This window comes from Papio anubis, chromosome 13 (genome assembly GCF_008728515.1).
Source record: "Papio anubis isolate 15944 chromosome 13, Panubis1.0, whole genome shotgun sequence".
NCBI classification, from domain to species: domain Eukaryota; kingdom Metazoa; phylum Chordata; class Mammalia; order Primates; family Cercopithecidae; genus Papio; species Papio anubis.
Window position 1 is genome coordinate 22,690,857 of NC_044988.1, and position 26,417 is coordinate 22,717,273.

Consider the following 26,417-nt stretch of genomic DNA (forward strand, 5'->3'; position numbering starts at 1 on the left):
TGAAATTAGTATATATAAGTCTAAAGGCCTAGGAAGGAGAATCTTGTACCGTAGATGCCCAAGGTAGTGCTGGCCACGGCATAGTAGGTCAGAAGTCAGGAAATCAAGGGAATGCCTCCCTTTCTCGTCTTTCTGCACCTTGTTGGAATGGGATGGGTGCGTGATGGGGAAAGGTGGACTTTGTACACTTGATTATCCGGAGTTAGACCAATCTCCTCTCTCTATGTTGTAGCCTGTATGGATTACGTCTTTTTGAGAAGTCTGGCTTCTTAGCAGTCTGTGGGGGACCCAGGGAAAGGCCTAGCGTTTACTCTGGGGCTCAGCTGTGTGAGGGAGGATCTGCCTGCTCTGTGGCCCACGTGGCAATGGCAGCCAATCAAGCAAACTATTTGAGGAGATGAACTTCAAAGTTCAAAGTTAGCACAGGCTTCAGTCATTCTTCTAAGTCATTCTCTTTCCATGGCTACCCTTAGATTCCCACTGCATTTTCATTAACATGACATAACCTTAGACTACACTAATTCCTTGTGGATGCAGGTGTGTGGTTAGGACATCTACATGGTTAGCAGGAGCTTAGAAAGAATAACGGGAAAAGAGAGAGCCCCGTGGGGGACAGGATATAACTTTCTGACCAGCCAGAAACAGGAAGAGAGAGAGGGAGATTGTGAACTTCAGCAAAGTAACTATAGACTCCTCTACATCCTAGGAGAATTAGAAAGGATTTATCAGCATAGAGCTATGGGCCTAAAACCACCCAGAGGTGTGGTGTGGCCCATGATTCCTGGAAAGCTTGCATGTAAAGCACATGGTGAGGCACAGGCACTTGAACATGTTTTCAGAAGTGAATTCAAGGCATGGTACTCGCTGAATGTTAGTTGTGAGAAAATAAAAAGCAACATTCTCTCTAAGCCTGCATATGGTGAGCTGAGTGGGCTTTGCCTCTGAGGGATATCAGCAGTTCTCCATGCCTTCCTGTTGGATATATGTGTTGTTATAAAGTTAGCTATTTTCAAACTTCTCAATACAGCTTTGGGCAAGAACACACCTCCAGGAGTGTTGTATCTATTTTCAGGAGTGCTGGGAAAAATAAATATGCTATCTAACAATATTTCATGACTCTAATTAACCAGGAGGCACAAAAGGAGGGGCTAGACTGGGGAAGGCCAACATTAAGCAAGGCTCCAGCTATGGGCCTGACCTGGAGGCTGCATTTGGGAAAGGGCTGGACACATGCATCTGAGGACAAGATGTGAGCATGACACCACAGATCCAAGCTTTGGCCTTGGCTGTGAACACACTGCCACAGCCTGGTCCCAGCTGGACTGGCCTTCCTTATCCTCCACCCTCTGCACCTCCCGTCAGGGCAACAAGAATGGCAGACTCAGTGACTTTAATAGAGAAAGCCCTAGAATGGAAGCATCAACAGTCTTTACAGTTCAAACATTTACTGCCCTCTCTCTCACCCTGTCTCCACCACTGGCAGTGGTCCTGCTGTGCTAAACTGAGTGGGGAAAGAGCATCACAGGTTCCTAATCCCCACAGCTGTCTTCGCTGAGGAAGTAAACCTCCGAAAGTGAGTCATGGCGACATCCAAAGCACAAGTCACGGAGCTCTTCCTGGAAGCCTCACGGGCATGCTGACCTCTGGACCTGGGCTTTGCACACACTGGACGCTTTGCAGCTTTGAGGCTGGAGTATTGCTCTCAACTAAATGACCATAGTGCACTGAGTACTAATTTGGATCCATAAGACTTGGCAAAATCAGTCTTTTTCTTCACTTATTATAACAGGAAAATATCAAAAGAGTCCTTAAAACAATCCCACTGGACTGGATGTTGGAAGGCAGCACAAGATGTCAGGAAGAACCTTTGTTTGTCTCTTTAGGGAGTCGAAGAAGATAATACTGAAGAGACCTTAAAGACCATGCAGCCCAACCTACTCATTTCCCAGACAAGAAAAGTGAAGCCCAGAGAACAGATGGGCTGCCTCCTCTAGTCATATGGGGATTAAAAATATATATGTATATTTATTTTTTATATATATATATATATGTTTTTTTTTTTTCCATGAGCTTTAGTGAAAGTGACCAGTGTTATCTCATTTCCTGGCTTCTCAAATCCAAGATCCAGCCAAATCTATTATTTATAGACTGAATATACCTTATGCTTTCCTACCTCCATGCCTTTGCCCCCATCACTTGGAATGTCATCCTGCACTTCTCCAACCTCCCAACTTCCATCTTTTGCAATAATTTTCATCTATCAGTGATTAGCTCAAATATGCCATCTCTTAGATAAAAATTTCTCTGTGAAATAATATTTTTTTCTGTCAACAACAACAGCTACCACACAGCAACAGCACTTACATATGACCCATTATGGACTGGGCAGCTTGCTTACATTTTATCTCATCTAGTTCTCAAAATAGCCATATATTGGGTATATCTTTAGTCACATGTCCAGGGACACTCAGCTAGCAAGTGGCTTTGATGGTTTATTATAAATATGCTATGTACCATAATTATGCTGATAAGGAGAAGAAACTAGATTCCTTAATAGGGTTTTTTTTCCCCCCTAATCAACTCTCTCTTTTCCCCAAACCAAAATACAGGTTAACACATGGGGATTGAAATCTTCTAGTTAATATTAGGATACATAATCCGCACATTTTCAAACCTTCTAAGGTTAAAGTTTGGCCCACAGTAGAAGGCACTGCTACCTGAACTTTAATTTCAGGAAGTAGGCATGTGGAAAGTGTGTTGGAAAGTGTGCTCTTGCAGGATGCAGTTCAGTGATTGTGGATGAGCCCTGTACCTCTAACCTGGTGTCTGTTAACACCTATTCAAGGTTGAATACGTCAGCGGTAGAAATAATCTGTGCACACGTCACAGAAGGCAGATGTACCCTCTACCTACTGCAGATTTCACTGGAGCCCCTGGATTTCAACACAACATTTTGGGCACATGTGCATTTTTTTAGAGACAGGTTTCACAACATTCACTGGAGTCCCCAAGGGATCTATGAATAACAAATATTAAGAATGGCCCTGTTTTAGAGGTATTGTGGAAGGCAGAAGAGCTCCATGACTACGATGGCATAAGGAGCCTTTCTGAAAAGATAAGAAGAATCTGTGGTGGGATGAAACAGTTTCTCTCTCATTTAAATAAAATATTCCTTTTTGGGAATTTGTTGAGAGGGCATCCTAGACAGTGATAGTACATTTATCCGGAGTGTTAAAGCAGCCAGGAGCTAACAGGGCTCACTCCCTATTCCTAACCCTCCAGCATTTGATAATGGACATTTGAGACTTAGACAAATGCAGTGACTTATCGGAAGCCACAAAGATCAGAGCTGCGATAAATGAAAATTCAGTTCTCATTCAATTTCACGGTCAGTCCGCGTTCGTTCAGATAACACCCTGTTAAAATGATAACTGTTGCAAGAAAGGAGCCACACAAAGACCCAATATTTGCATGTGGCCTACAGAAGCAATGCTTTGTCACCTGGTTCTAGCCAATTTTATCCAAGAAATAATCCTCTTCCAATGCTTTTTCAACTTTGCAACATTACCTGTCTATAAGAAAAGAACTGAATTGTGTACTTTTCCAAATAAAGATGGAGAAAGGGAAGTTAATCTGATCTACAGCTGACATAATTTTCTTTCTTGCCTTCAAATATCTTTTGTTCTTCAATTTCTGTCTTCTTCCTACCTCACATACCTCAAATCATAACCAGGACAGTGAGAGGTAGAAAGTGGTGAAGCACAAACATTTTACCCTCCTCGGGGAGCAATAATCACCATTTCACAACGTGCTAGAATCTCATTTGAACATCACAGCACATCTGTACAGGAGAAGAAATGGTAATCTTCATTTTCTAGATGATGAGACCATGGTTTTCATACAAGCAGACAATCCTCCCAAGCAAGCAGAATAGCAAGAATTTTCATCTAACTTTGTGTTTTTTCAAGACTTTAATTTTAGGATGGTAAATATGGGGACAAAAGTCTTCAGGAGATCCCAAATGCAGAAAACATCCCTCCACATTAATTAACAAGATGTATTTATGCAGATACGCTACCAAGCAACTATAGAGACACACGCATATATTTACATTATTGTCTTTTCTGCCCAGTGAATCTGAAAGAAAGCATGTTGAAGTTCTGCTATTGACTGGGAGAATACAGGTGCAGAGAGTAGGTGATTTGTCCTTGACCACCTAATAAATGAAAAGTTACGTCAAAGAGAGCTATTGCTCTATAATGTGGAAATGTTCTTGCTAGTGATGCGTTAATTTTAACAAAATGTTGCCATAATGAAGCAGCATATTTAACTCATGGAGGTTTTTTATAGCAGTACTCTGTATGTGCAAAGTAAAATCTGATGGTGTTTCCAAATAGAGTCTTTACCATCCCCCTTTTTAAAACAAAGAACTTCAAGGGCAGAGTGGGAAGGTTTTAATGATAAAAATATAAAGAGTAGGATTCCTATGATCTTTAACGAAGAATAAGCTCAAATTTCTTAATTTCTTACCCTCTAAAATATTCTGGTTCTTAAGAAATCAAAGATACTTTAAAATCTAAGATAATTCTGGCTGCCCAAAAATTTCAGTTCTTGAGAAATCAAAGGTACTTTAAGATATAAAATAATGCTGAATACCAATCATTGAGAATTACCTTTTCCTTTGGGATTATTTTACTTTGGTAAACACGTTTTTTCAGTACTCTAATTAAAGATCATTCTTAATTAAGCTGAATCAAGAAATTGATGGCATGTGGCATGAATTTTGTTCCAGGGAAACTTGCTCATTTTGAAAGAACCTCTCAGCATGAAGAGATCAGCGTTGCAGGGAAATTTACAAGTCATCAGTCTGATCTTGCACTCTGGGTAGGAATGTCGTTTATAACATACCTGAGAAGTGACTAGGTAGTACCTACTAGAACATGACCTATGACACGGAGCTCACTGCTTTACACAGTAGTCCACCCCTCCCCGTGCAACCATTCTTGTCATTTGATGGTTCTTATTTTGAATAAAAATCTACCTACTTTTAACTTTGTCCAAGACCTGGCTCCTGAACCAGCACGAAGCCCTCTCTTTCTTCACATATGAATTTTGAAGACTTGTTTCCTTGCTTCGAGTGTTTGTTCTTCTGATAAAACACCCTTGGTTTCATTGATTTGTCTTCCTGCACCTTGGGTTCAGATCTGTCAATATCATCCTTCTACAAGAAAGCGCTTTTTGCAATCTATTACAATTCACTAGTCTCTCTTTTAAATTGCATACCTCAAAATTTATGCAGTCTTTGGTGACTTTCAGAAATTGCTGCTGCTGAGAAATTTCCCTTGATTTATAAGCAGGCCTTTTTGCTCACTGTGCTCTCTTTTGGTTGTGGTGGCTCTGTGATCTGGGGACCTACCTTTGCCAAGGTCTCATCATCCAGGTGATTCTTCTGAATCACATGTTGAAGTGCAAAATAAATTTTTTCCTGAAGCTTCTGGACCTTCCTTGGTTCTATAAGCCAGGCTCGGTCTGATGAAAGAAAGAGTAGATAAGTGGAGGGAACATCAACTTTATTTTGCTTCACCCACATATATAAGTGCCAAACTTCAGACCCATTTCATATTATTTAGTTCTAAGTTGCTTCTGAAGACATGTCATTATTTACATAAAACATAAGTATTTCATAGGCAATACCATGATGCCAGGAATGCACAATATTATGACACAGGAAATCACTTTGCAGAAAAGGACACAATGGTTCAGATGATCTGCTTCTTTGTTTCTTATTGTCTGTGACAATTTACATCTCTCACTCTTTGCTTTGGACATATGCTTAGGTTTTCTTTCAAAGTAGAAGTTAGCGATTTGTGAAGAAGAATTATAGAAGTGAAGAAAATCACAGGAATATTTTTGGTGTTCAGGATCCCTTTTCCTTTTCTCAGCTTATTTTCTCATCAGATATAAAGCTGAAGCTATGTTAGAATTTATATAGCATAAACATAAATCAGTTTCAAAAATTCACTTCTAAGTTCTATTTTCCTATATTGAATTCTTAAATGGTGAATAGGATAATCCCTTCTTTCCTTCCTCCCTCTCTTTATCTGTTTCTCCCTGCCCTCAGACCCTCTCTCCCTTCTTTCCTTCCTTCCCTCCTTTCTTCCTCTCTTTTTTTCTCCCTCCCTTCCTCCCTCCCTCCCACACTTCTTTCCTTCCCTCATCCCCCTCTCCTTCACTCTCTCCTTCCTTCCTTCCTAGAAGATTTATACACCGTGGTGACAAAATTCAGCCCAGTGCCTTAGTTTGGACCTTTATGGAAGAGACACTCCAAATCTTCAAATGCCGAACAAATACTCATGGAAAAGAACTCGAACATGATCTTCCTGAACACAGTTCAGGTCAGGTAAGAAACTCAATTCTGTAACCCTAGACAGGATGAAGACAAGTCTAGCCAACAGTTAAGCAAACCCTTACGTAAGTGAGTACAAAAGCTTTCAGTGACAATTGTCAATCAGAATACATTAAGTTCCCCTCCCTCTCCCTTCCCTAAGCTGTTTGGAGCTGAATAAACAGTGGCTTTTATGTCAGGACCCTGGAGAAAGAATAGGGGGCTGTCTGGCAGGAGATGGAGCCTACATAGGCTGGAAATCTTTTTGAATATGGCACTAAGCCAGGGTGGCAAATGAGGTATTTGGAGTTCGTAAAGCCTCTCAGTGTGGGTCTGCTAGCAGTACTGGAAGAGTCCCCACTAGGTAGAGTAAACCAAATTGCATGCTTCCAAACTTCTCAGACTTTAATGATGATAGCATGTCTTTTTTCTAGAAAAAGGCCAAACAGCTCAGCTGATTTCCAATTCAGAAGGAAGAGGCTAGCTTTTCTTCTGGAGTGATCATTTTCACAGATCGTTCATATTTAATATATTTAATATTTCATGTCTTAAATATTTGCTGCTTAAAATTTACTGACTTGCTACAAATATACCTAAAGAGAAGAGTGACTCTAATGCTTCCTTTGAGCAAACAAGAACTAGAGGAAAACCATCTCCCTCATCTATAGATCCACTGGCTTAGATTTCGTTTTCTATTGAACTATTCTCAATGGAAATAATCAAATGCAATGAGAAAATGGTAGAAGGAAAATTATTTGGCATGTGGCTGCTAACAGAGAAAAGTATTCTTGTCACTTCTTCCATCTATCTTTGTGCTTCCAAGCCTGGGAAACTTTCTAGGGTTTAAAAAAAAAAAGGCCTAGAGGAACAGCTTGATTTTAGACAGAGCCATAAAAGAAACTGTTAGTAAAAACACTCTATGTGATAACTAATTTCCATTTTTGATAAAGTGGTTAAATAAAAAACAGTAGCAAATTAAAAATATCCTGATAAGACCATCAAGAATTGTAAACAGATAAAAACTGTAGACATTGGTGTTACTGGAAAATATAGCTACAATGGCATGTTAAAATTATAATGTGTAATCTTACATCACAGGTAAGATTAATTTCTTTCAGTTTCACTGAAAAATGTAATAGGGCATATATAAGAAAAGAGTTCTGGTCTCTACAGATAAATGGCTAACAGAAGAAATGAGTCTCTTGCCTTAAAAATTAGGCAGGAATTTGTTTTTCTTTCTGTAGAGACCTGTCAGTGATGCTGTTATCCCTTAACTCAAAATGTAACAAAACAACAGCTGAGTAAGTAACTGAATTCTCATTTTGGCTAAAGAGCCATGTATTTATTACTATATTATTGTCGTTATATTATTATGATTATATTATTTATTATTATATTTTAAGCTGGCATATACTTTGTTTTGCTTTGTTTTGTTTTTTTGAGACAGAGTTTGTTTTTTGAGACTCCAGTCTTGTTTCCCAGGCTGGAGTGCAATGGCATAATCTCGGCTTACTGCAACCTCTGCCTCCTGGGTTCAAGTGATTCTCCTGCCTCAGCTTCCCAAGGAACTGGAATTACAGGCACCCACCACCATACCCAGCTAGTTTTTGTATTTTTGGTAGAGACGGTTTTTCACCATGTTAGCCAGGCTGGTCTTGAACTCCTGACCTCAGGTGATCCGCTGGCCTCGGTCTCCCAAAGTGTGGGTTACAGGCATGAGCCACCACGCCAGGTGTAGCATATACTTTTAAAAAGTATTTCACTCACTACAGTTCTAGTCGATCCATAAATATTGTCATACCTTGAATTCTTTGAAAACTTGGCATTTCTGTGCATTTTAGAGCCAGCAGAGGTCTTAGTTATTATGGAGTCCATCCTTTTTACTTTATAGACGAGGAAACTAGGGCTCTGAAGGGTCAAATGTCTAATATCACACAGATACATGGTGACAGAGCTGGTACCAGAATGTCCACCTCCATGTCTGAAGTTTTTCCCTCTTCTACCGGGCAGTCTTCAGTATGAGTAATTTTCCCCTCTGCTGTCCTCACCTCCTTTTAAAACTCCTGATACAGGTGACCCTTCTACAACGTGGGTTTGAACTGTGTAGGTCCAGTTATATGAAGATTTTCCTTCTGTTTCTGCCACCCCGGGACTGCGAGACCAAACCCTCCTCCTCCTCCTTCTCCTCAACCTACTCAGTATAAAGATGACCAGGATGAAGACCTTTATGATAATCCACTTCCACTTAATGAAAAGGAAATCTGTTTCCTCTTGCTTATAATTTTCTGAGTACCATTTTCTTTTCTCTAGCTTACTTTACTGTAAGAATACAGTATACAATACATTTAACATGCAAAGTATGTGTCAATCAACTGTTTATGTGATCAGCGAGGTTTCTGGTCGACAGTAGGCTATTGGTAGTGAAACTTTTTGGAGTCAGAGGTTACATGCAGATTTTTGACTGCATGCAGGGGGTTGATGCTCTGACCCCTGCATTGTTCAAGGTCCAATGTATTGCTAAGAAAATAGGCACTAGCATTTGTCTGAAGTGAGCACATCAACATGAATTTGGGCAAAGATGCCAACACAAGAGGTATTTAAAGAGTAGTAAGTGTTCCTTTTACTTATGTAGGTCCCCATTCTGGAGCTTTCATGTAGGTACATTTCTACTGTGTCTCATCCAACTGGACATTTATTTTCTAGGTACTTTATTCTTAAAGTCAAAATAGAACTTGGCTGTAACTCAGGCCACTATTTGTCTTCCTTTATTTGTTAAGGAATGATTCTGCTTATCTGAATCTGGAATAACCCCTACCCCATGCTCTACTCTTGCTTTTGGGCCAAAATTGGTCATTTTAATAAACTTGAGGCTACTTCCCTTTACACTGTCCAAAAATATCAAAAGCTTGGTAAAGAAAATACAGTTCTGTTAAAGTTTCTCCTGAACACTTTGGCTTAGGCAGGTGTCATCAATGTTAAAAATAGTAAAACAAGTTTTTTAAAAAGGTAAGAGAACTGAGACTGCCCTACCTGGAGATATCAGAACAGCAGATGAGAACAAAGCGATCTCCTCCTCGGTCAGCTGCAAGGAACACAAATTCTTTGCAAAGTCAAATGCTTCATTCACTAGGTCATCAGAACCTATAAAGGAGAAGAAAAATGGAATAAAAATACTTGAACTTGAAATGGGGCAAGAGTAAGAAAAATCTCATAATCAATAAGCTATCCAAGGAGGTGCATACTAGACTTCTAGAAAAGATATTTTTTAAGTTTCTAATTGTAAAAAGTGATTGACACTAGTCAAAGAATGAGAAAATTGGGCAACATCTTGGCCAGGCAATCGAAGTTAACATTACCTACCAACGACAAGCAAGTAGACTTGGTGCGTGAGCAGTGTCACATCTGCCTAGGAGTCCATACTATGATTATATCCTTATAAATTTGAAATGCTTTCACATTAAAGAATATAAAATAAGTGATTTGGGGATCCTTTACAAGAGAGATAGTATTCATAGAAAACCTAAAACATTACATATAGGGGCTGAGAATTGTCAGTCTTCGTAGCACTTGAAGCTAGCAATGTAAGGTATTCTGGTCTTTTAAACTGAGACGTTAGAAATATCTTATGGAAGAGAGATGAGATACACTTCAGTTTTGCAGTTTCCTTGGAAATTTGATTAAGGAGCTAGAGTTCATTTCTTATTACCTTCTAATGAATGACTCACAGGTCAGTTGCTTAGCTGTTGTGAATTTTGGAAAATAATGTTGCATCTCTACACTGATCCCTGGTAAATGTTTATTTGATGAAGCTGGAAATATACTGAGGTTGCTTGCCAAGGCTTTTCCTCCTTTCTTGAAAATCTAGCCTTGGAGATGACATGGATGTGTATCAACTGTAGAAGGGAAACATTGCCAGCCCCGATGGACTTGTTGTTGGCTGCCATATCAACTAACAGCACAAGAGGTGAAAGGGCAGTGGCCTTCTTTGGTGTCCACGGGCAGGATATGGAACAAATGGCACTATCAATCGTTAAAACGTTTCCTGGCATCAGCCCATCTTTGCTAATGTTCTTCCTATCCATGCCATGCACTGATGACTGGATGTGATGATATACAACACTTCCAAACAAAGACTGACTCTGTTAGTGCATTCCCGCAGGAATGGTCTGGGATCATTGTGGACAGGTTGGCATGAACTCTCTGTGCTCCCAGAACTTTGTGAATTAACTTCTGTGGGTGAGAAACAAGTAGAGGAGCTCCTCTTTGAATTAACTATCTTAACTCATGATGATAAATTGACATAAGAAACTTAAGAGGTCACCCCCATGGATGACCAGGGGTCTACGCAATATACAATAAAGTTGAAAAAAAAAAAAGCTGATCTCACAAAGAATGATCTGTAATTCAGCCCAGCTCTTTTAGCATCAGTCTCTGGTTCTTTCTTTTTCTTTCTTTCTTTCTTTTCTTTCTTTTCTTTTCTTTCTTTCTTTCTTTCTTTCTTTCTTTCTTTCTTTCTTTCTTTCTTTCTTTCTTTCTTTCTTTCCTTCCTTCCTTCCTTCCTTCCTTCCTTCCTTCCTTCCTTCCTTCCTTCCTTTCTTCCTTCCTTCCTTCTTTCCTTCCTTCTTTCTTTCTTTTTTTTATAGGGTTTCGCTTTGTCACCCAGGCTGTAGTGCAATGGTGTGAAGATGACTCACTGTAGCCTCGATCTCCCAGGATCAAGCACTCTTCCTGCCTCGGCCTCCCAACTAGCTGGGACTACAGGCGTGTATCACATGCCTGGCTAATTTTATTTACTTATTTTATTTATGTGAGATGGAGTCTTGCTCTGTCACACAAGGCTTTAAGGTGCAGTGGCGGTTGCCGGCTGCAGCAGGCCTCGCCTCCCCTGTGTTCAGCGCAGATTCTCAACTTGCCTCAGCCTCCCGAGTAGTTGGGATTACAGGCGTGAGCCACCATGTCCATGTCTCAATAGGGTTGTTTTCAGGAGGGTCTTCAGTTCTCTCTTTCTTTTGTATTGGAGGCCACAGTTACAAGATCAGGAGAGGCTCGCCTGAATTAGAAGCTCACCTGGTCCATCCCTTATCGAATAATGAGATACTGGTTCACATCAAAGAATCAAGGCATTTCATTTGCCAATTTCAATCTAAGTGGAGAAACTGATGGTAGCTAATAAAATTGTGTCCTCATCAAAGGGAAACTTACCTAAGGCTTTGAACATTTGCATTCCTCCATATTTTCCTTCAAACAGAACAGTGTTGTTTAATGGGTTGAAGGCACGGCACATTCTCACTAAAACCACTTCCAAGCAACCTATGGGTAAAAAATAAAAATAAAGTAAAAATATACATATATATCCAATAATGATAAGTTATTACTGCATATAGCTAAGAGCCTTTCAAGAACTTTAAAACACACAGAGAGACACATACAGACACACAGGCACACACCTGCAGAAATCCCTTAAGTTCCTTCCCCTAAAATAACTATTAGGTTGGTGCAAAAATAATTGCAGTTTTTGCCATTGAAAGTAATGGCAAAAACCTAATATATTTGCACCAACTTAATATGTTAGACATAAAGTTTTCTTGATACTTACATGAAGAATTAAGGAGAAACTATATTTTACAGGTGGCTAAGCTGGAGGGCAGTGACATTACTTGTTGAAAATAAATTTCTCTCTATTTTTTGACTAATATTAAAGCTAGTTCGATTCTTGAATTCGCAATTGATGAAATGAGGGCAGGAATTTTGTCTGCAGTGATAGGCAGTCATGATTATTGTATTCACTCTTGCATCTCCAGGACCAAGAAAAGTTTCTGGCGCATCGTAGTTGCTAAGTAAATATTTATTGAATGAATTTGTTTACTACCATTGTTTTTCCCTTTGAGCACTATTAACATCCTGAGGAAATACTGCTGCATAGCTTCTCCATATTTTGGAGAAATGGACTTTTGCCCCACAGTGTAGTTGAAGTCAACAGCCAGACTCAGCAGCCACAGATTTGTATGAGAGCATCATACTGGTGATCAGCCTACAACTTTGGTACCCGTCTTAGTCCACCACTTCATCTTTGTGTCTCAGTTTTATTTCCTTTGCTGTAAATATGTTTGCTGATTTCTCTCTGCTTGTCTTTGGTATGTCACCTAGCATAGAGGCTTGTACATGGGGAGGATTTGCAAGTATTAATTGAAGGAATGCTTTTCTGACACACACAGTAGATGGGTACCATTTATTGAGTATCTACACAATGGAAGGAACTTTGTTTGGCCTTTTTTATCTTTGCTCCTTACAGTAACTATTTCAGATGAGTTTATTAGCCCTATTTTATGGAGGAGTTACGTAAGGCCTACTTTTTTGACTAGAGTCAACATTTTTACGCCAGGTAGAGATGTTAAAGATTTTATGGTTCAGTGGTTCCCAAATGTCAGCCCATGGATTGGCTATATCTGAGTCTTAGTTAGAGATGCAGTGAACTGGGTTCCCCTCCAGGAGATCTGGATTCCATGGGACTCACGGTGCCCATGTCTCTGAACTGTCAATAGTCTCCTTTTATGTTGTTGATGCAATTCCGGGTTTGAAATTCATTGTTTCTAGTCCATCTCTTTATTTTACAAATGAAGAAACTGCTATCTAGAGAGTTTAGCTCAAGGTCACATATCAAGTGTGGCAGATTTCACTTTTCAAAGAGGGTCAGAAAAAATATCTTCCATCCCGTATGTTTTCTAGGACCTTACCACTCCCCTATCAAGTAGTAGAATCCATGTCTCCTGTCCTTAAATCTGGGTGGGCCTTCATGACTGATGGTATATAATGGAAATAACAATATTTTGTTTTCTGAAGTTAAGTTAGAAAAGTCTATGCATTTCTGCCTTGTTCTCTTGGGGTGCTAGCTTTTGGAGCATAGTGATTATGTTGTGAGCAAGTCCAAGCAGTTATGGAGGGTCTCACATGGAGAGGAACTGAGGCCCCCAGCCCAGTTCCAGGCTGTCAACCAGCACAACTCATCAGCCATGTGAATGAGCCAATTTGAAAGTGGATTCCTCTGCCCTCAGCTGAACTGACTCAGTGAATACCACATGGAGCAGACATAAGGTCATCCCTGCTGAGCCCTGCCCAAATTGTAGCTTTGAGAGCAGAATAAATAATTCCTGTTGTTTTAGTTAAATTTTGCAGTGGTTTAGATGACTGGTACATCAAGTTGGCACTTAAGTCTAGGTTTTCATCAAGTTGCGTCATTGGGTAAAGAAGCAGCAATATCTTAGAATAACAGTTATATTTGGCCCAAGTTCAAATGCTAACTTTGCCATGTACTGGTTTTGTAATATTGAACATAGATCTTCACTTCTCTGAGTCTTTTCCTCCTCCTCTGTAAGATGGAAATAATAATATAGATCTCACAAGATTACTTGAGATGTCATAGGGAAACATAAACATATATGTGTGTTATTTTACATATGAGTATGTTATTATTATTATCATGGCTTAGGTCTATGAAAATTCACATAAACACCATCGTGGTTCTTATTTTCTATTTTCAAAGGGGCCCAAGAAAGACAAATAATTTCTTTTTCCTGTTTGGTAATAACATCTGCAAAGTCAATCATATGCAGAGTTTCTTGAGCTACTTCCGTTAAATTTGTGTGTGTCAGAGAGTGTGTGAGGGAAGGGTAGGGAAAGATTAGAGTACTGTGGAGTTTCTCCTGGTGTATACTGGCTGCAGGCTATCCTCATTAAAATGATTGGAAATGACCACAGAGGCAGAACTCAGCTAGCCTGCATTTTTTTTTTTCCTTTCACAGAAGGCAAGGAGTACGTTTTAGCGCCGGCTCAGCAATTCAGCCACCTTGACACGCTAATTACTTGCACTGCCTGTCAAGCTGCGTATCTCAACCTCCGCAATTAATAGCTCCACTTTCAATAAGCAAAATTGTGTTTGACTTCAAAGGGGAACTGAATGAGTATCAGGGCATTTTTATTACTGAGCGTTTCCTCGGGGAGTTGGCTGACAATGTGGGTGGCAGAAACGAGCTGCATATCGGAAGGAGGATTTTCTAGAACCAACACAGTGCTAAGGGCTGACCACATCCTTATCTGAAATAGGCCCCTCGTGAATCTTCTTGCTTACCTGACTTCAGAAGTAGAATTTGATCATTTTGACAGAGCTCCATGAAGCCTGTTATCCGCTTTGCAAACTCCACCACGTATTGGATGGCGTGAGTGATCTGGATGGCACATTGTTGCCACAGTGCTTCCCTGGACTTCAGGAGAGAAGACACACAATGTAAAGAGGGCAAACGACTTATGGAGAGTCCACAGAACACTCAGATTTGCCTTCCTGGTGTTCACCTGTCAGTTGGGGCCCAAGGAGGGAATTTATAGGATTCCTTTAAAAGAAGACGGCACTACTTTTATTTTTTTTTTTTCCCCCCTAAGATAACATTTTGACCTGTTTGGACCTCAGTAGGCCAAAATGATCAAAGTACTGAGGCTAAAATAACAGCAACATTGTTTATAGTATGTAAGGATAGCTTTGTTATTTTCTTTACTGTTTTTTCCTCCTTTTCCTCCTTCTCACCTAAACGAAGCCTGAGTTTGTAAAGAAAATAACAGATCTATCTTTATATACTATTAATATAAAAAGCAAAGCTTTGCATTGAGGGATAGCGGTTTCATTCACAGGCTTCCATGACGTCATTTTCATGGGTACCTGATGGACACTAAATTTGTAACATTTTTATGTTGTGTCTTTTTTCCAGACCTACAGAGATTGTTTTTTGGCATAAAAAGAATTCCGAGGAAAAAGGCATCATATTAAATCAAATCATTCTCCTAAGTTCAATAGAATCCCCCAGATATATTTTAGTCCTCGGGTTATTTTTTGAAATGTGTTAATTCTAATTTGTATTGACCATAGCGACCCAATACCTTTGTTTCCCTCTTTATATAAAAATACTAAGATTTAATTGTTCTGGTGGAGAAAAATCAGCATATTGTAAACATTTATTTAGATATACACATACTTATATTATTTTATTAAAGTTATTAAAGTTCCATCTACGGGTAGATTTTGTAATTGGGGATCTCTATCCCAAAGTAATATAATGTAAATGCTGAAAAACAACAATAAATTCCTCTTAAAAACTTCTTCAATAAACCCAAAGAAATAACATAGTGTAATAATAAAAATACGGGATGAGTTGTTCCTTTTTTTTGGACTCTTTTTAACATATAGGGCAAGAAGAAAATTTAGAAAGCTTTGTTCTATATATTTGTTGTGTAAGTTTGTGACAGTTACAACTGCTGTGATTATTACATTGCTCCTGCTCCTTGCCTTGACCCAAGAAGTCATCAAGAGATGTCCTAAAGTCATTTGATGAAGGCACAGTCTCTGTAGTCACTCAAATAGGGCAGTGGTTTTCAATCAGGGTAGTTTTGCCTCCTTAGAAACAGGTGGCAGTATCTGGAGACATTTCTGGTTGTCACAAGTGTGTGTGAGGGCGATGCCACATCTAGTGGGTAGAGCCAGGGATGCTGGTAAGTATCAAACAATTTGCAGGATGCCCTTACAGAAAAGAATTGCCCAGCGCAACGTGCCAATAGTGCTGAGTTTGAGCAAGACAGCAATAGGGTAATCACAGAAAAACTTTCTCATGGTTGCCCAGAGTACCTTGCTTTGATAAGCTTTAATTTCTTCGTAGGTGTGGGTCTGCCACGCCAGCTGGTGCAGCTCTTCCATGGTGTATTGACATGTCTCCAAATGGGACTTAATGATGTTCTGTGCAATTCGATCTGTGAGAAAAGATATCAAGTCAAAGTTTTGTGAATAAAATCACTCTGCTCATTAGCTTTTAATGTGTTTACTATAAGAATGCCTTTTGGAGATACTCCAACTGTATTAAAGTGTCTTCAACATTGCTATCTATCTTAAAATCTTCAGACAAACTCTTTATTGCCTTTTTTCAACTTTCAGTATTTTAATCAAAATTTACTGCTTTCCCCCAGATCTTTTGATCACAACTTAGGGGTTTTACAAGTTGTAAACCATTCAAAGGTATTTATTTTTTAAAAAGACATAAAATTATCATATTTCTTGCTTTTTGGCTTGAAAGTCAACTAACAGTCTTAACACTTGTACTCCAAAACACTTTAAAATGTTTTGAAAATCACTAGAACCCTATTGTTTATCTCAGAAAGGGGGCATTAAAATATAAATTTATTTGCCTATATTTTTTTTTAAAAGGAAGCATTAAAGAATAAACTAAAAGAAAGGCTATGTATAGAGGAAATAGGGAATAGAATGCAGGGACAAGGAAAGAAATTAAATTTTCTGATAATATTTTTGTAGATTTGACTTTGGGGCAATGTAAACATCTGACATAATAATAGGAGAGGTGGTATACACAATACAATATTGGCTTATGAGTTGATAATGATTGGAATTGGGTCATAGGGACCACTATATTCTCTTTTTAAATTTTTTATATAATAATCTTTTTTTTTAAAAAAAGTTTAAAAATGATTAAATGATTATATTCACAAAAATTAGTAGCAAGCACAGTTTTGGGCAGTTTATCTCAATCAAATTGTACTTCACATTGTATCTTAAATACCAATCATTTTGGGTTTTGAGACATGAAAGTTGAGCAATAGAACCAGATAAAAGAGCTGTCCTTGAAAAAAGCCTGCTGTGGGAGATCAAGACCTCCTGGTCAGCATGGTGAAACCCCATGTCGACTAAGAAAACCCACAAAAAATTAGCCAGGTGTGGTGGCACACTCCTGTAATCCCAGCTACTCAGGAGGCTGAGGCAGGAGAATCACTTGAACCTGGGAGGTGGAGGTCGCACCACTGCACTCCAGTCTGGGTGACAGAGCAAGACTCCGTCTCAAAAACAAAGCAAAACAAAACAAAACCAGCCTGCTGTGAGTCCCCTGAAGGCGGCTGGAGCTAGGAGGTGGTCCCTTGTCATCCCACCTGCTATTTAAAATAAAATTTTCTTGTATTTCAGGGTGTGCCATTTCAAACGTAAGTTCTGTTCTTTCTAAATGACCAACCCCATCTCTCCAGGACAGCCCTCAAAGCAGCATTTGGGTGTCTCCTTTCTATCTCACTCAGCTTCTGGTATACAGGGTATGAAGTAAATTACATTTTAGTGAGGTAAAAAACAAAAATTTGTAAATTTAAGCTTCTAATAAATTTTCTAAATAAAAATCTCCTATAGACCATCACCCGGCACATTGGAAACACTGAATAAATGGTAGCCACCGTTATCCTTATTAGGACAGTCTACAGAGTTTGTCCTCAGGGGAGCAATATGATGACTCCAATGGAGATAAAATTCAGGGGATATATTTAATTCTGCAATCCATCCTACTGAAGGAAGATATTTCAATATTTATTAGAGTTTTTCAATCAAAATAAAATAATGCATGTAGAAGATGCTACCAAATGCTAACTTCTGATGATAGTTCTACTCTATTGGGTTCAGCATTGAGCATTTCAAGACTTGCATTGCTTATGATATTACAAAATCCTTTCTTTAGAAAATCCTGTATTCGAAGTTTATTGAACATTCTCCTATAGTATAAAAGGGATAAAAATTCCTCTATCCATCATATTAAAATAGATTGGTATGTCATGGCTCATCATTTTTCAATTTCACTGGGGCAGTCTAATTACTTAGAATCTAGAAAACATATTTGCTCTCCAGTAGGTATATAATGATAACAAAAGATTTTATAGCTTTATAGTTTTCAAACTATTATCTTCTTGGTGTAGCTTGTTTTCATCTTCAAAGACATGCTGATGTGTTGGGCTTCAAGGTTTTTAAACAAGACGATCATTGCCACTTACAATTGTATTATGAAAAACTCTATCTGTTCCTTTATGATATCTGCCTGGAACTGTTGGCCGAAGCTTAAGAATTCTCTGGCCTTCTGATATCAAAATATAGGAGTCTATGGTTTACGAGGAAGGGTAGGTACAATAAATACGTGGGAAGGTTAAGGAAATAGGAAATTAAATCCACATGCATGCTTCAGGACTCAACCCGGATGGCCATGCCTGGTGAAAGTTTCCCTGCCAACCATGTCCTCAGGAAGAAGGGCTGGCTGCCATCACACTTTGATTCTGCCTTAATTGAGCCCTTGTTCCAGTGAGACTCCTACTGTGGTTATTTGAATCCCTCTGTTTGTCCCACACCCTTCAAGATTATGAGCTCTTCAAGAACTGGATAGCAGATCCCAGTATAATGCCTTCATATATTCATTCACCAAATATTTTTGAGAAGGTACTCTATATCAGGTCAAGGTATAGATTAAGAAACAAAGATTTTGGCTTTTCTATTCTTTTCCTTTCTTTTCTTTCTTTATCTTTTTTTTTTTTTTTTTTTTTTGAGATCAAGTCTCACTCTGTTGCCCTGGCTGGAGAGCAGTGGCACAACCTTGGCTCACTGCAACCTCTAACTCCCAGGTTCAAGCTATTCTCGTGCCTCAGCCTCCCGAGTAGCTGTGATTACAGGTGCCCACCATCATGACTGACTAATTTTTGTATTTTTAGTAGAGACAGAGTTTTCTCATCTTGGTCAGGCTGGTCTCGAACTCCTGACCTTAAGTGATCCACCTGCTTCAGCTTCTTAAAAGTGCTTCGATTACAGGTGTGAGCCACCATCCCCTACTCTTGCCTTTGTTTTAAAGTATTTTACAACAATATAATTTCATATCATGATGCAATAAATGCCCACAGTTATTGTGGGAGCCCAAAGAAGAAAGTGGCTCACTTAGTCTGGGGGTAGGGGCAGGAAAATAACCATAGAGGAGATGCCTGGGTCTTGAAGGATGAGCACAGTTTGCCACATGGAGAAGAGAAAGATGCATCCCAGGTGGAGGGAATGATAGATAGAAAGCTAGCTGTAGGCTAGGTAATTTCTGACATTACATCTTATATATTTACAACCTTTACTTCTTTACAACCAGCCTCCCCTTTACTGAGGATAGAAGTGAGGTGTAGAAAGAGCAAGTGAGGGCCGGGTGCGGTGGTTCACACCTGTAATCCCAGCACTTTGGGAGGCCAAGGCAGGCAGATCACGAGGTCAGGAGATCGAGACCATCCTGGCCAACATGGTGAAACCCCATCTCTATTAAAAATACAAAAAAAAAAAAAAAAATTAGCTGGGCATGGTGGCAGGTGCCTGTAATCTCAGCTACTCGGGAGGCTGAGACAGGAAAATCCCTTGAACCAGGAAGTCGGAGGCTGCAGTGAGCCAAGATCAGGTCACTGCACTCCAGCCTGGTGACAGAGCGTGACTCTGTCAAAAAAAAAAAAAGACCAAATGAGTCTAGACCAGTTTCTATGGAGCTAGTAAGCAATGTTTTGAAACCGAGTCTGTGTTTCCTGGCTTGAATTTTACCAATTCAGAGATAACTGGTAACCAACCAAAGTTGTAAAATATTATCTGTTTTTTGGCTTATTTATTTATTTCCGAGACAGAGTCTCATTCTGTCACCCAGGCTGGAGTGCGGTGGCATGATTGTGGCTCATTGCAACTTCCACTTCTGGGGTTGAAGTGATTCTCCTGCCTCAGCCTCCCGAGTAGCTGGGACTATAGGTGCACACCACCATGCCTGGCTAATTTTTGTATTTTCAGTAGAGACAGGGTTTCTTCATGTTGGCCAGGCTGTTCTCAAACTCCTGACTTCAGGTGATCTGCCCGCCTTGGCTTCCCAAAGTGTTGGGATTGCTGGCGTGAGCCACCACGCCTGGCTTTGGTTTTTGTTTTAGAAAGGTGACTTTGGTCATGGTAAAGATGGGATGGCATTAGTGAGTACATGAAATTAATCAGGCTGTTGCGAAAATTCAGGCAAGCTCTGAGGAAGGTCTGGACTAGGTCATAATGACAGAGGTGGAGTGGAGGAGCTAGATTCAAGACAATTTTGAAGGAGAATACATGGGACCAGCAGATGTGGCACTGAAAGGAAATATTAAATATAGTAGGTGCTCAACCAATGTTGAGTTAGGGAAGATAATGCTGAAGATGATCCGTCCATCCCCTCTTCCTTCCTTCAATTGTCTGCTTTATTTTGCAAAGGACTTGTAAGAGTTAAGATTGATCCTTTGTTTGATGATCTTAAAGCCTAAGCACTCAGATGGCTTTGAAGTCAAATGGCAAGCATGCAAAATTATTTTCCATATCCTTGTGGTGGGAAATACAAGTCAAATCTCTTTTGAGCATAAGACTTATTATGAATGGCAATGAAGGCAAAAGCACAGTAGCAGCAATTGCAGACACATTCCTCCCCCACTTTCTCTCACTGTTCTGCAGTGCAGAGGTGAGCCACGTGCAAAAGCCAACTTGACCCTCTCAAATCTCAGGTTGATACAAGACACGGTACAGCTAGACTTAGTCTCATGGGAGCAAGGCTGGAGGGCTCATTCTGTCAATTAGAAAGATGCTTGAATGTCCAAGGAGATGGTTTGCTTAGACTGAGAGTCTGCAGTTGTGAAAAGAGAAGGATTTAAAAAGAAAGGCCAAAGGAGAGACAATGAATACAGTATGCAAAGTTCCTGTTGGGAGCCAAAGGAACTTTCAAGAGTCCTTGCTTGGAAAAGTAGAAAACGTAAAAGTAAATGTAGTCCTCTCTAGGGACCAGCCACATGAGAAAGTCCAGACAAAAGAGACTGAGGTAAAAGAGCAGAGGATATGGAATCTTTCTGGGCAATCTCACATCCTTCATCCGTTACCCTAACTTGGATTGCAGCTGTTTTCAGCTCAGTTTTTGTTGGATTCTTTGACTGGCTTGGGCTGCAGATGGTACATGTCGAAGAAGTAGTCAGCATGCTCTGTGCTGGAACAGTAAGTCCAACAGGAATATTGCCCAGATAACTAACTGATGGGAAATTCCACCACCTCCAAAGGAGATGCACACAAACCCTACGCTCTGCGATTCCTGAGACCAGAGATGAGGCTGGAGAATTCTTAAGTGGGTGTGAAGGAAAACTTGTAATGAAAATGCAGCTACATCTTCTCAGTAGTTAAGATTCCCTACATGTGTTCAGTGAGACAGAGGTTTGTTCAGTTTACTAAGAGTATGTGGGCTGCTTTGATAGTTAATATAATCATGTAGAAGAAAGAGAAAAACAATTGTATATGCTCAGTCTGTCCAGTCATTCCCTTTAACCATGATAAGGAAAAAGTGAACATTGATGCAGGCAAGGAAAAATTGGGTGTGTATTACAGGTTAATATTAAGTCCACATTCCTCATTTTCTATTTGTTAATTTCATGAACAATCACTCGCTATCACTTTCTCTCTTTCTCTTCCTTTCCCTTCTATATTCTCATATGTATAAACACGTAAACTTTCCCCTCTGCAAAACTGCTGTTTTGTTTTCAACTTTGGCCCTGATACTATTCTTCGTGGAAGGCTTATTTGAATCCAAGATGTATATTCAATTAACAGAATTTGTAACTTTATATATTAAGCAACTTTATGGGATAGAAATGGCAATGTGTGATTCAAATGAAAAAAAAGTCTTAGAAAGTGTTAAAATAATTGATATAGGTAAATATACTTCTGTATCACTTTGATGAAAAAAATATTTTAAAATATTGTTAAAATTGTCACACCTCCCTAGAAGTCTTAAGGGTAATCTTTACTTTTGATGTGGGCAATAAGAAGAGAGAAATTAAATTTTTGAAGGGAAAACTAGAATAAAATTGATGGCAATTCTCAATAGTGTGCGCAGTAATTATAGAACCCTGGGGCTGGAACTAACCTCCTTCCTCCATTTGCAAATGGACTGTATCTAAATAATCCTAGAAATTAGTTGACTCTCCTTTCTCTCTCTCTCTCTCTCTCTCTCTCTCTCTCTGTCTCTCTCTCTGTCTCTCTCTCTCTCTCTCTCTCTCTGTCTTTCCCTGAGACTGTAAAGGACTTCTACATATCCTATCCCATCCTCAATACTCTTCATTGTGATCTATTAATAAATCAAAGAAGAAAGTCCAATGTAAGGATTTACAGCATGATTGAGATGTGCGTGATAAGGTTTATGCAGGCAGGTAAATAGAGTTTTAAAAGGTCAATTATATCAGACGATGTAAAAAGGTGTAAGAATAATATTTTGAAGCAATGTTTAAAGAAATACATGAAAAATAACTTCTCTTACATATTGATCCACATAGTTAAGCAAAGTTTGGAAACAAGTCATCCAAATTACCTAATTCTATGTAGAAAGAAAAAGGGCTACATCTGCTTATTTTGGTGAGAAAGAAGTAAACTGACAAGCAAGGTGACAATGTCTTGTTTATAACTGTGATGTTATAAAATGAGGACCAGCTTGCAGCTACTAAAATAGCAAGTGACCTTCTGTAGCTCTGATTTCAACCACTCAGCGGGTTTTTTCCACCAAAGCGGCTTATTTTAGCTTCACTAGACATTTCAGCAAATGGCGCTCTCCAAAGGCTACGGTGTCTCAGACACGGATTGCACGGGTAGTTTCATTAGAATCCCACATCCTGGGAGTGGGGAAAGTTGAGTATATCTTTAAAAACTGCTGCTTTCAGTGTTATTGCCAACAGCACCCGAGGCCCAACTGCAGCAAGGCGAGAAAGCTGAGACTCAGAGCTATATATAGCGCTAGAGGGTGCTGCTCCTGAACTTCCTAATTCTCTACCCCCACTTCCTCCCTCCATTTTTTTTTTCCTCATGAGAAAGAATGGTTTCTTCTTGGTGAACTATACCCTCTATTCATTTTTCTCCACAAGGGACTTTTTTTTTTTTTTTTTTTTTTTTTAAGTTTTAAGTATTCTTCCTAAAGTACCGTATCTCAGCCTCAATTGAAGTGATTAATGAATTTTTAATTTGTCACTTGCCTTAAGGATCTAGAGTACCACTGAATTCTCTGTTTAGTTTATACTGCTAGTGCGAAAATGGAATTCTTAGGGGATTCACTTTGAATTAGTGGCAGGATATCTCTATGGACTTGCTCAAGGCATGTTTTAAGTGCCTACATTAGGTTTTCATAATATCAAGATTTCTTATAATCTGTACTCTTAGGCGGTAACTAAAACATATAAAAACAGTTGGTTGAAAGGTAAAACATTTAACCAAATGCACACACATTTTTCCTTTGTCAAAACAGACTGTCAGTTTTGTTTTCTGTCGTTATATAGAACAAGTCTAGTGGTTTGTCACTGATGGCAATGTCAGAAAAGACAATGTCATTTAAAGACCTTTCTGATTTTTCTAATCCCTAGAGATCGTTATTTTTAGCATAAATAGAATTCTGCTGTCAGAATAAAACCATCAATATATTTAAGCTTAAAACAGCAATCTATTGGTGATCTCTAGATTCAAAGGAAGAGTAGTAGCTTTAGAATTTCTTTTCCTCAAGTTTTTTAAAGCAGAAATTGGGGGCATCAATAATTTCTAACTTATTTGTTGGCTCAGTTCGTGGTCCAACCGCTCATTACTTCCTCCTCAATTAATCGGGATAGCTTTCAGTCTCCTTTACATGCAAATTCTATTGCCAACTCACATATCAGAGAATGGCATAACTGATTTTTACTTCAAGCAGACCTGAATATTCTGAAACCAATTTGCTCCTAGAGTTCTTCAGAAAAAAATATGTTGACAAAATGTAAGATTATGCTGTTAACTTTTAAAAACAATAAAAGTATGATAAAATACAGTTCAATAAACTATGAAATGGAAAAAAATTAAAAAATCAGATTGATGCAAGTAATAGTAATAGCTGGGCAAAAACCGAATGAATAGATTAATAAAGTAATTAACATTTCCTCGAATTTTAGGAAGCTGAAGTAAGATAGCATTTTTTTTTTCTTTTGAGTTGGAATCATGCTCTGTCGCCTGGCTGGAGTGCAGTGGTGCCACCTTGGTTCACTGCAACCTCTGTCTACCTGGCTTAAGGGATTCTCCTTTCTCAGTCTTGCAACTAGCTGGGACTACAGGCACGAGCCACCACACCTGGTTAATTTTTGTGTCTTTTAGTATAGAGGAGGTTTCACCATGTTGGCCAGTCTGGTCTCGAACTCCTGGCCTTAGGTGATTTGCCTGCCTCAGACTCCCAAAGTGAGCCACCATGCCTGGCTTCAAGTAAGACAGCATTTTCTAATGGAAGGTAAGAAAGCAGGAAGTAAAGCTGAAAGAATCTACATCGCATTTGTGTTTAAACAGAGTATATCCAAAGCGGGGAAAAAAAGCACAAGCAGCAAAAACAAGTTAACTATCTAAGAGGGTGCTTTCTTTATTTAACAACAGAAAGCTGTTTTGGATCACAAGCATTTTGCTGTATTGCAAGTGTGTGTCTAATTTTTGGGAAATTAGAGTTTCCTTTCTTGAAATCGGGTGACGAAATTGAGAAAGAATCTATTATAAAAAGATTACATTTAAAAGTGAACTTTTACAGTAAAAGATCTCCTTCGCAGAACAATCAGAAAGATGAATTTACTTAAATGTCCGGCAGTTGATGAATTTTAAGGGAGTTATATAGTAAGACCAAGGAAGCCAACATGGCCCCTTTCAGTCTTTTAGTTTGTGCATTTGGGGAAGTTGCTTAACCTATTTAACTCCGTTTTTTGGGGTTTGATCCTCCATCTGCAAGAGGATTTGGCATCGGCGATGTTTTCTAAGCGCTGTGTGAAGCTTGACAACTTGAGTCTGGAGAGGCTACATGAGAATTTTCTTCCAATTATTTTGAGGTGGAGTCCCGCTCTGTCACCCAGGCTGAAGTGCAGTGGTGCGATCTTGGCTCACTGCAACCTCCACCTCTCAGGTTCAAGCAATTCTCCTGCCTCAGCCTCCCAAGAAGCTGGGATTACAGGCACATGCCACCACACCTGGATGATTTTTGCATTTTTAGTGGAGACAGGGTTTCTCCATGTTGGCCAGGCCGGTCTCAAACTCCTGACCTCATGTGATCCACCCGCCTCGGCCTCCCAAAGTGCTGGGATTATAGGCATGAGCCGCGGTGCCTGGCTGACATGAGAATTTTCTTTGTTTTGACGCACGAGGGAGAAGCCTTGCAGAGTTACAGAGGGTGAGAGTACAGTTTACAGGCTTAAAAGCACTTGAAGAGTCTTAGATAGGACAAACCAAAACAGCACAATCCAGAGGCCATGAAAATCTTCCTTCAGTCTCCTTAAAAACTGCACCTCCACACGCAACCAAAGGACAACAAAATGGGTCACAGATGATGAAACCTCATTATGAAAATTGCTCAGGGCCATCACTAGGATTGATTTTTCACCATTTGAATTTTGTTGACATATGGATTGATTGTTAATTTAAACAGATGCAATCTCTCCTCCACCTCGCCACCCTTTTGGAGGTTTAGCCAATTCATTTCTGACCTTTCGAAGAACTAATTTAGAGGTGATCTTTGGAGGCCATTTTTATATTTTCAAACATCCTAAATTTTAAAAAGTACATTGGTAATTTAAATAATGCATTTAATTGACTAATGCTTTAAAATAGTGGGTTTTTATGGTTCCTTATTGTGTCAAATTGTTCCAGAACAAACCTTGCTGAAAACCACATAGCAGTTCCCCAATAGGCCTCATAAACATGCCTCAAATATAAACAGCAAATTCACTCTCCTCAGTATTAAGATGATGTTGTCAAGAGAAAGCTTACCTAAACAAAAAATAAAATAAAACAAACAAAATTTTTTTTTCCAGTTGGGACAATTTCCAACAGGTTTCCCCACATTTGCAAACATCACAGAAATAAATCCTGTATCGGTTAGCAGAGAGCACCCGTTACATTGGTTGCATACCATGGTAATCACACCAGAGTATACTAATCTCCATCAACGTTGTGATCCATTGGCATTTCTGTGTTCCATAGCCCATGTGGTATTTTAACCCTTACCAGCTCTTCCAAAAATGGGTGCTTGAAAATGTGGCTAATACATTCACCCCCACCAGTGGAAAAGTAATTCAGAGCTCTGAGAGCCAATGTCAAACCCTGCAATGCCTTAAAAGTATGGCTTCTCTGCAGTATAACATCTTGAAA

At 39.3% G+C, this 26,417-nt stretch overlaps 1 protein-coding gene across 1 annotated transcript in view; it reads right to left on the reverse strand.

Moving 5' to 3' along the window:
* Positions 1-26,417, reverse strand: part of RORB (RAR related orphan receptor B) — a 196,791-nt gene that overhangs the window by 16,198 nt on the left and 154,176 nt on the right. Inside the window, exons 5-9 of the mRNA XM_003911814.5 lie at positions 16,053-16,174; positions 14,511-14,643; positions 11,588-11,695; positions 9,416-9,526; positions 5,417-5,529 (exon numbers count right to left, since the gene is read on the reverse strand). Coding sequence (XP_003911863.1) covers positions 5,417-5,529; positions 9,416-9,526; positions 11,588-11,695; positions 14,511-14,643; positions 16,053-16,174 — 587 coding nt within the window. The remainder of the gene's footprint in view (positions 1-5,416; positions 5,530-9,415; positions 9,527-11,587; positions 11,696-14,510; positions 14,644-16,052; positions 16,175-26,417) is intronic.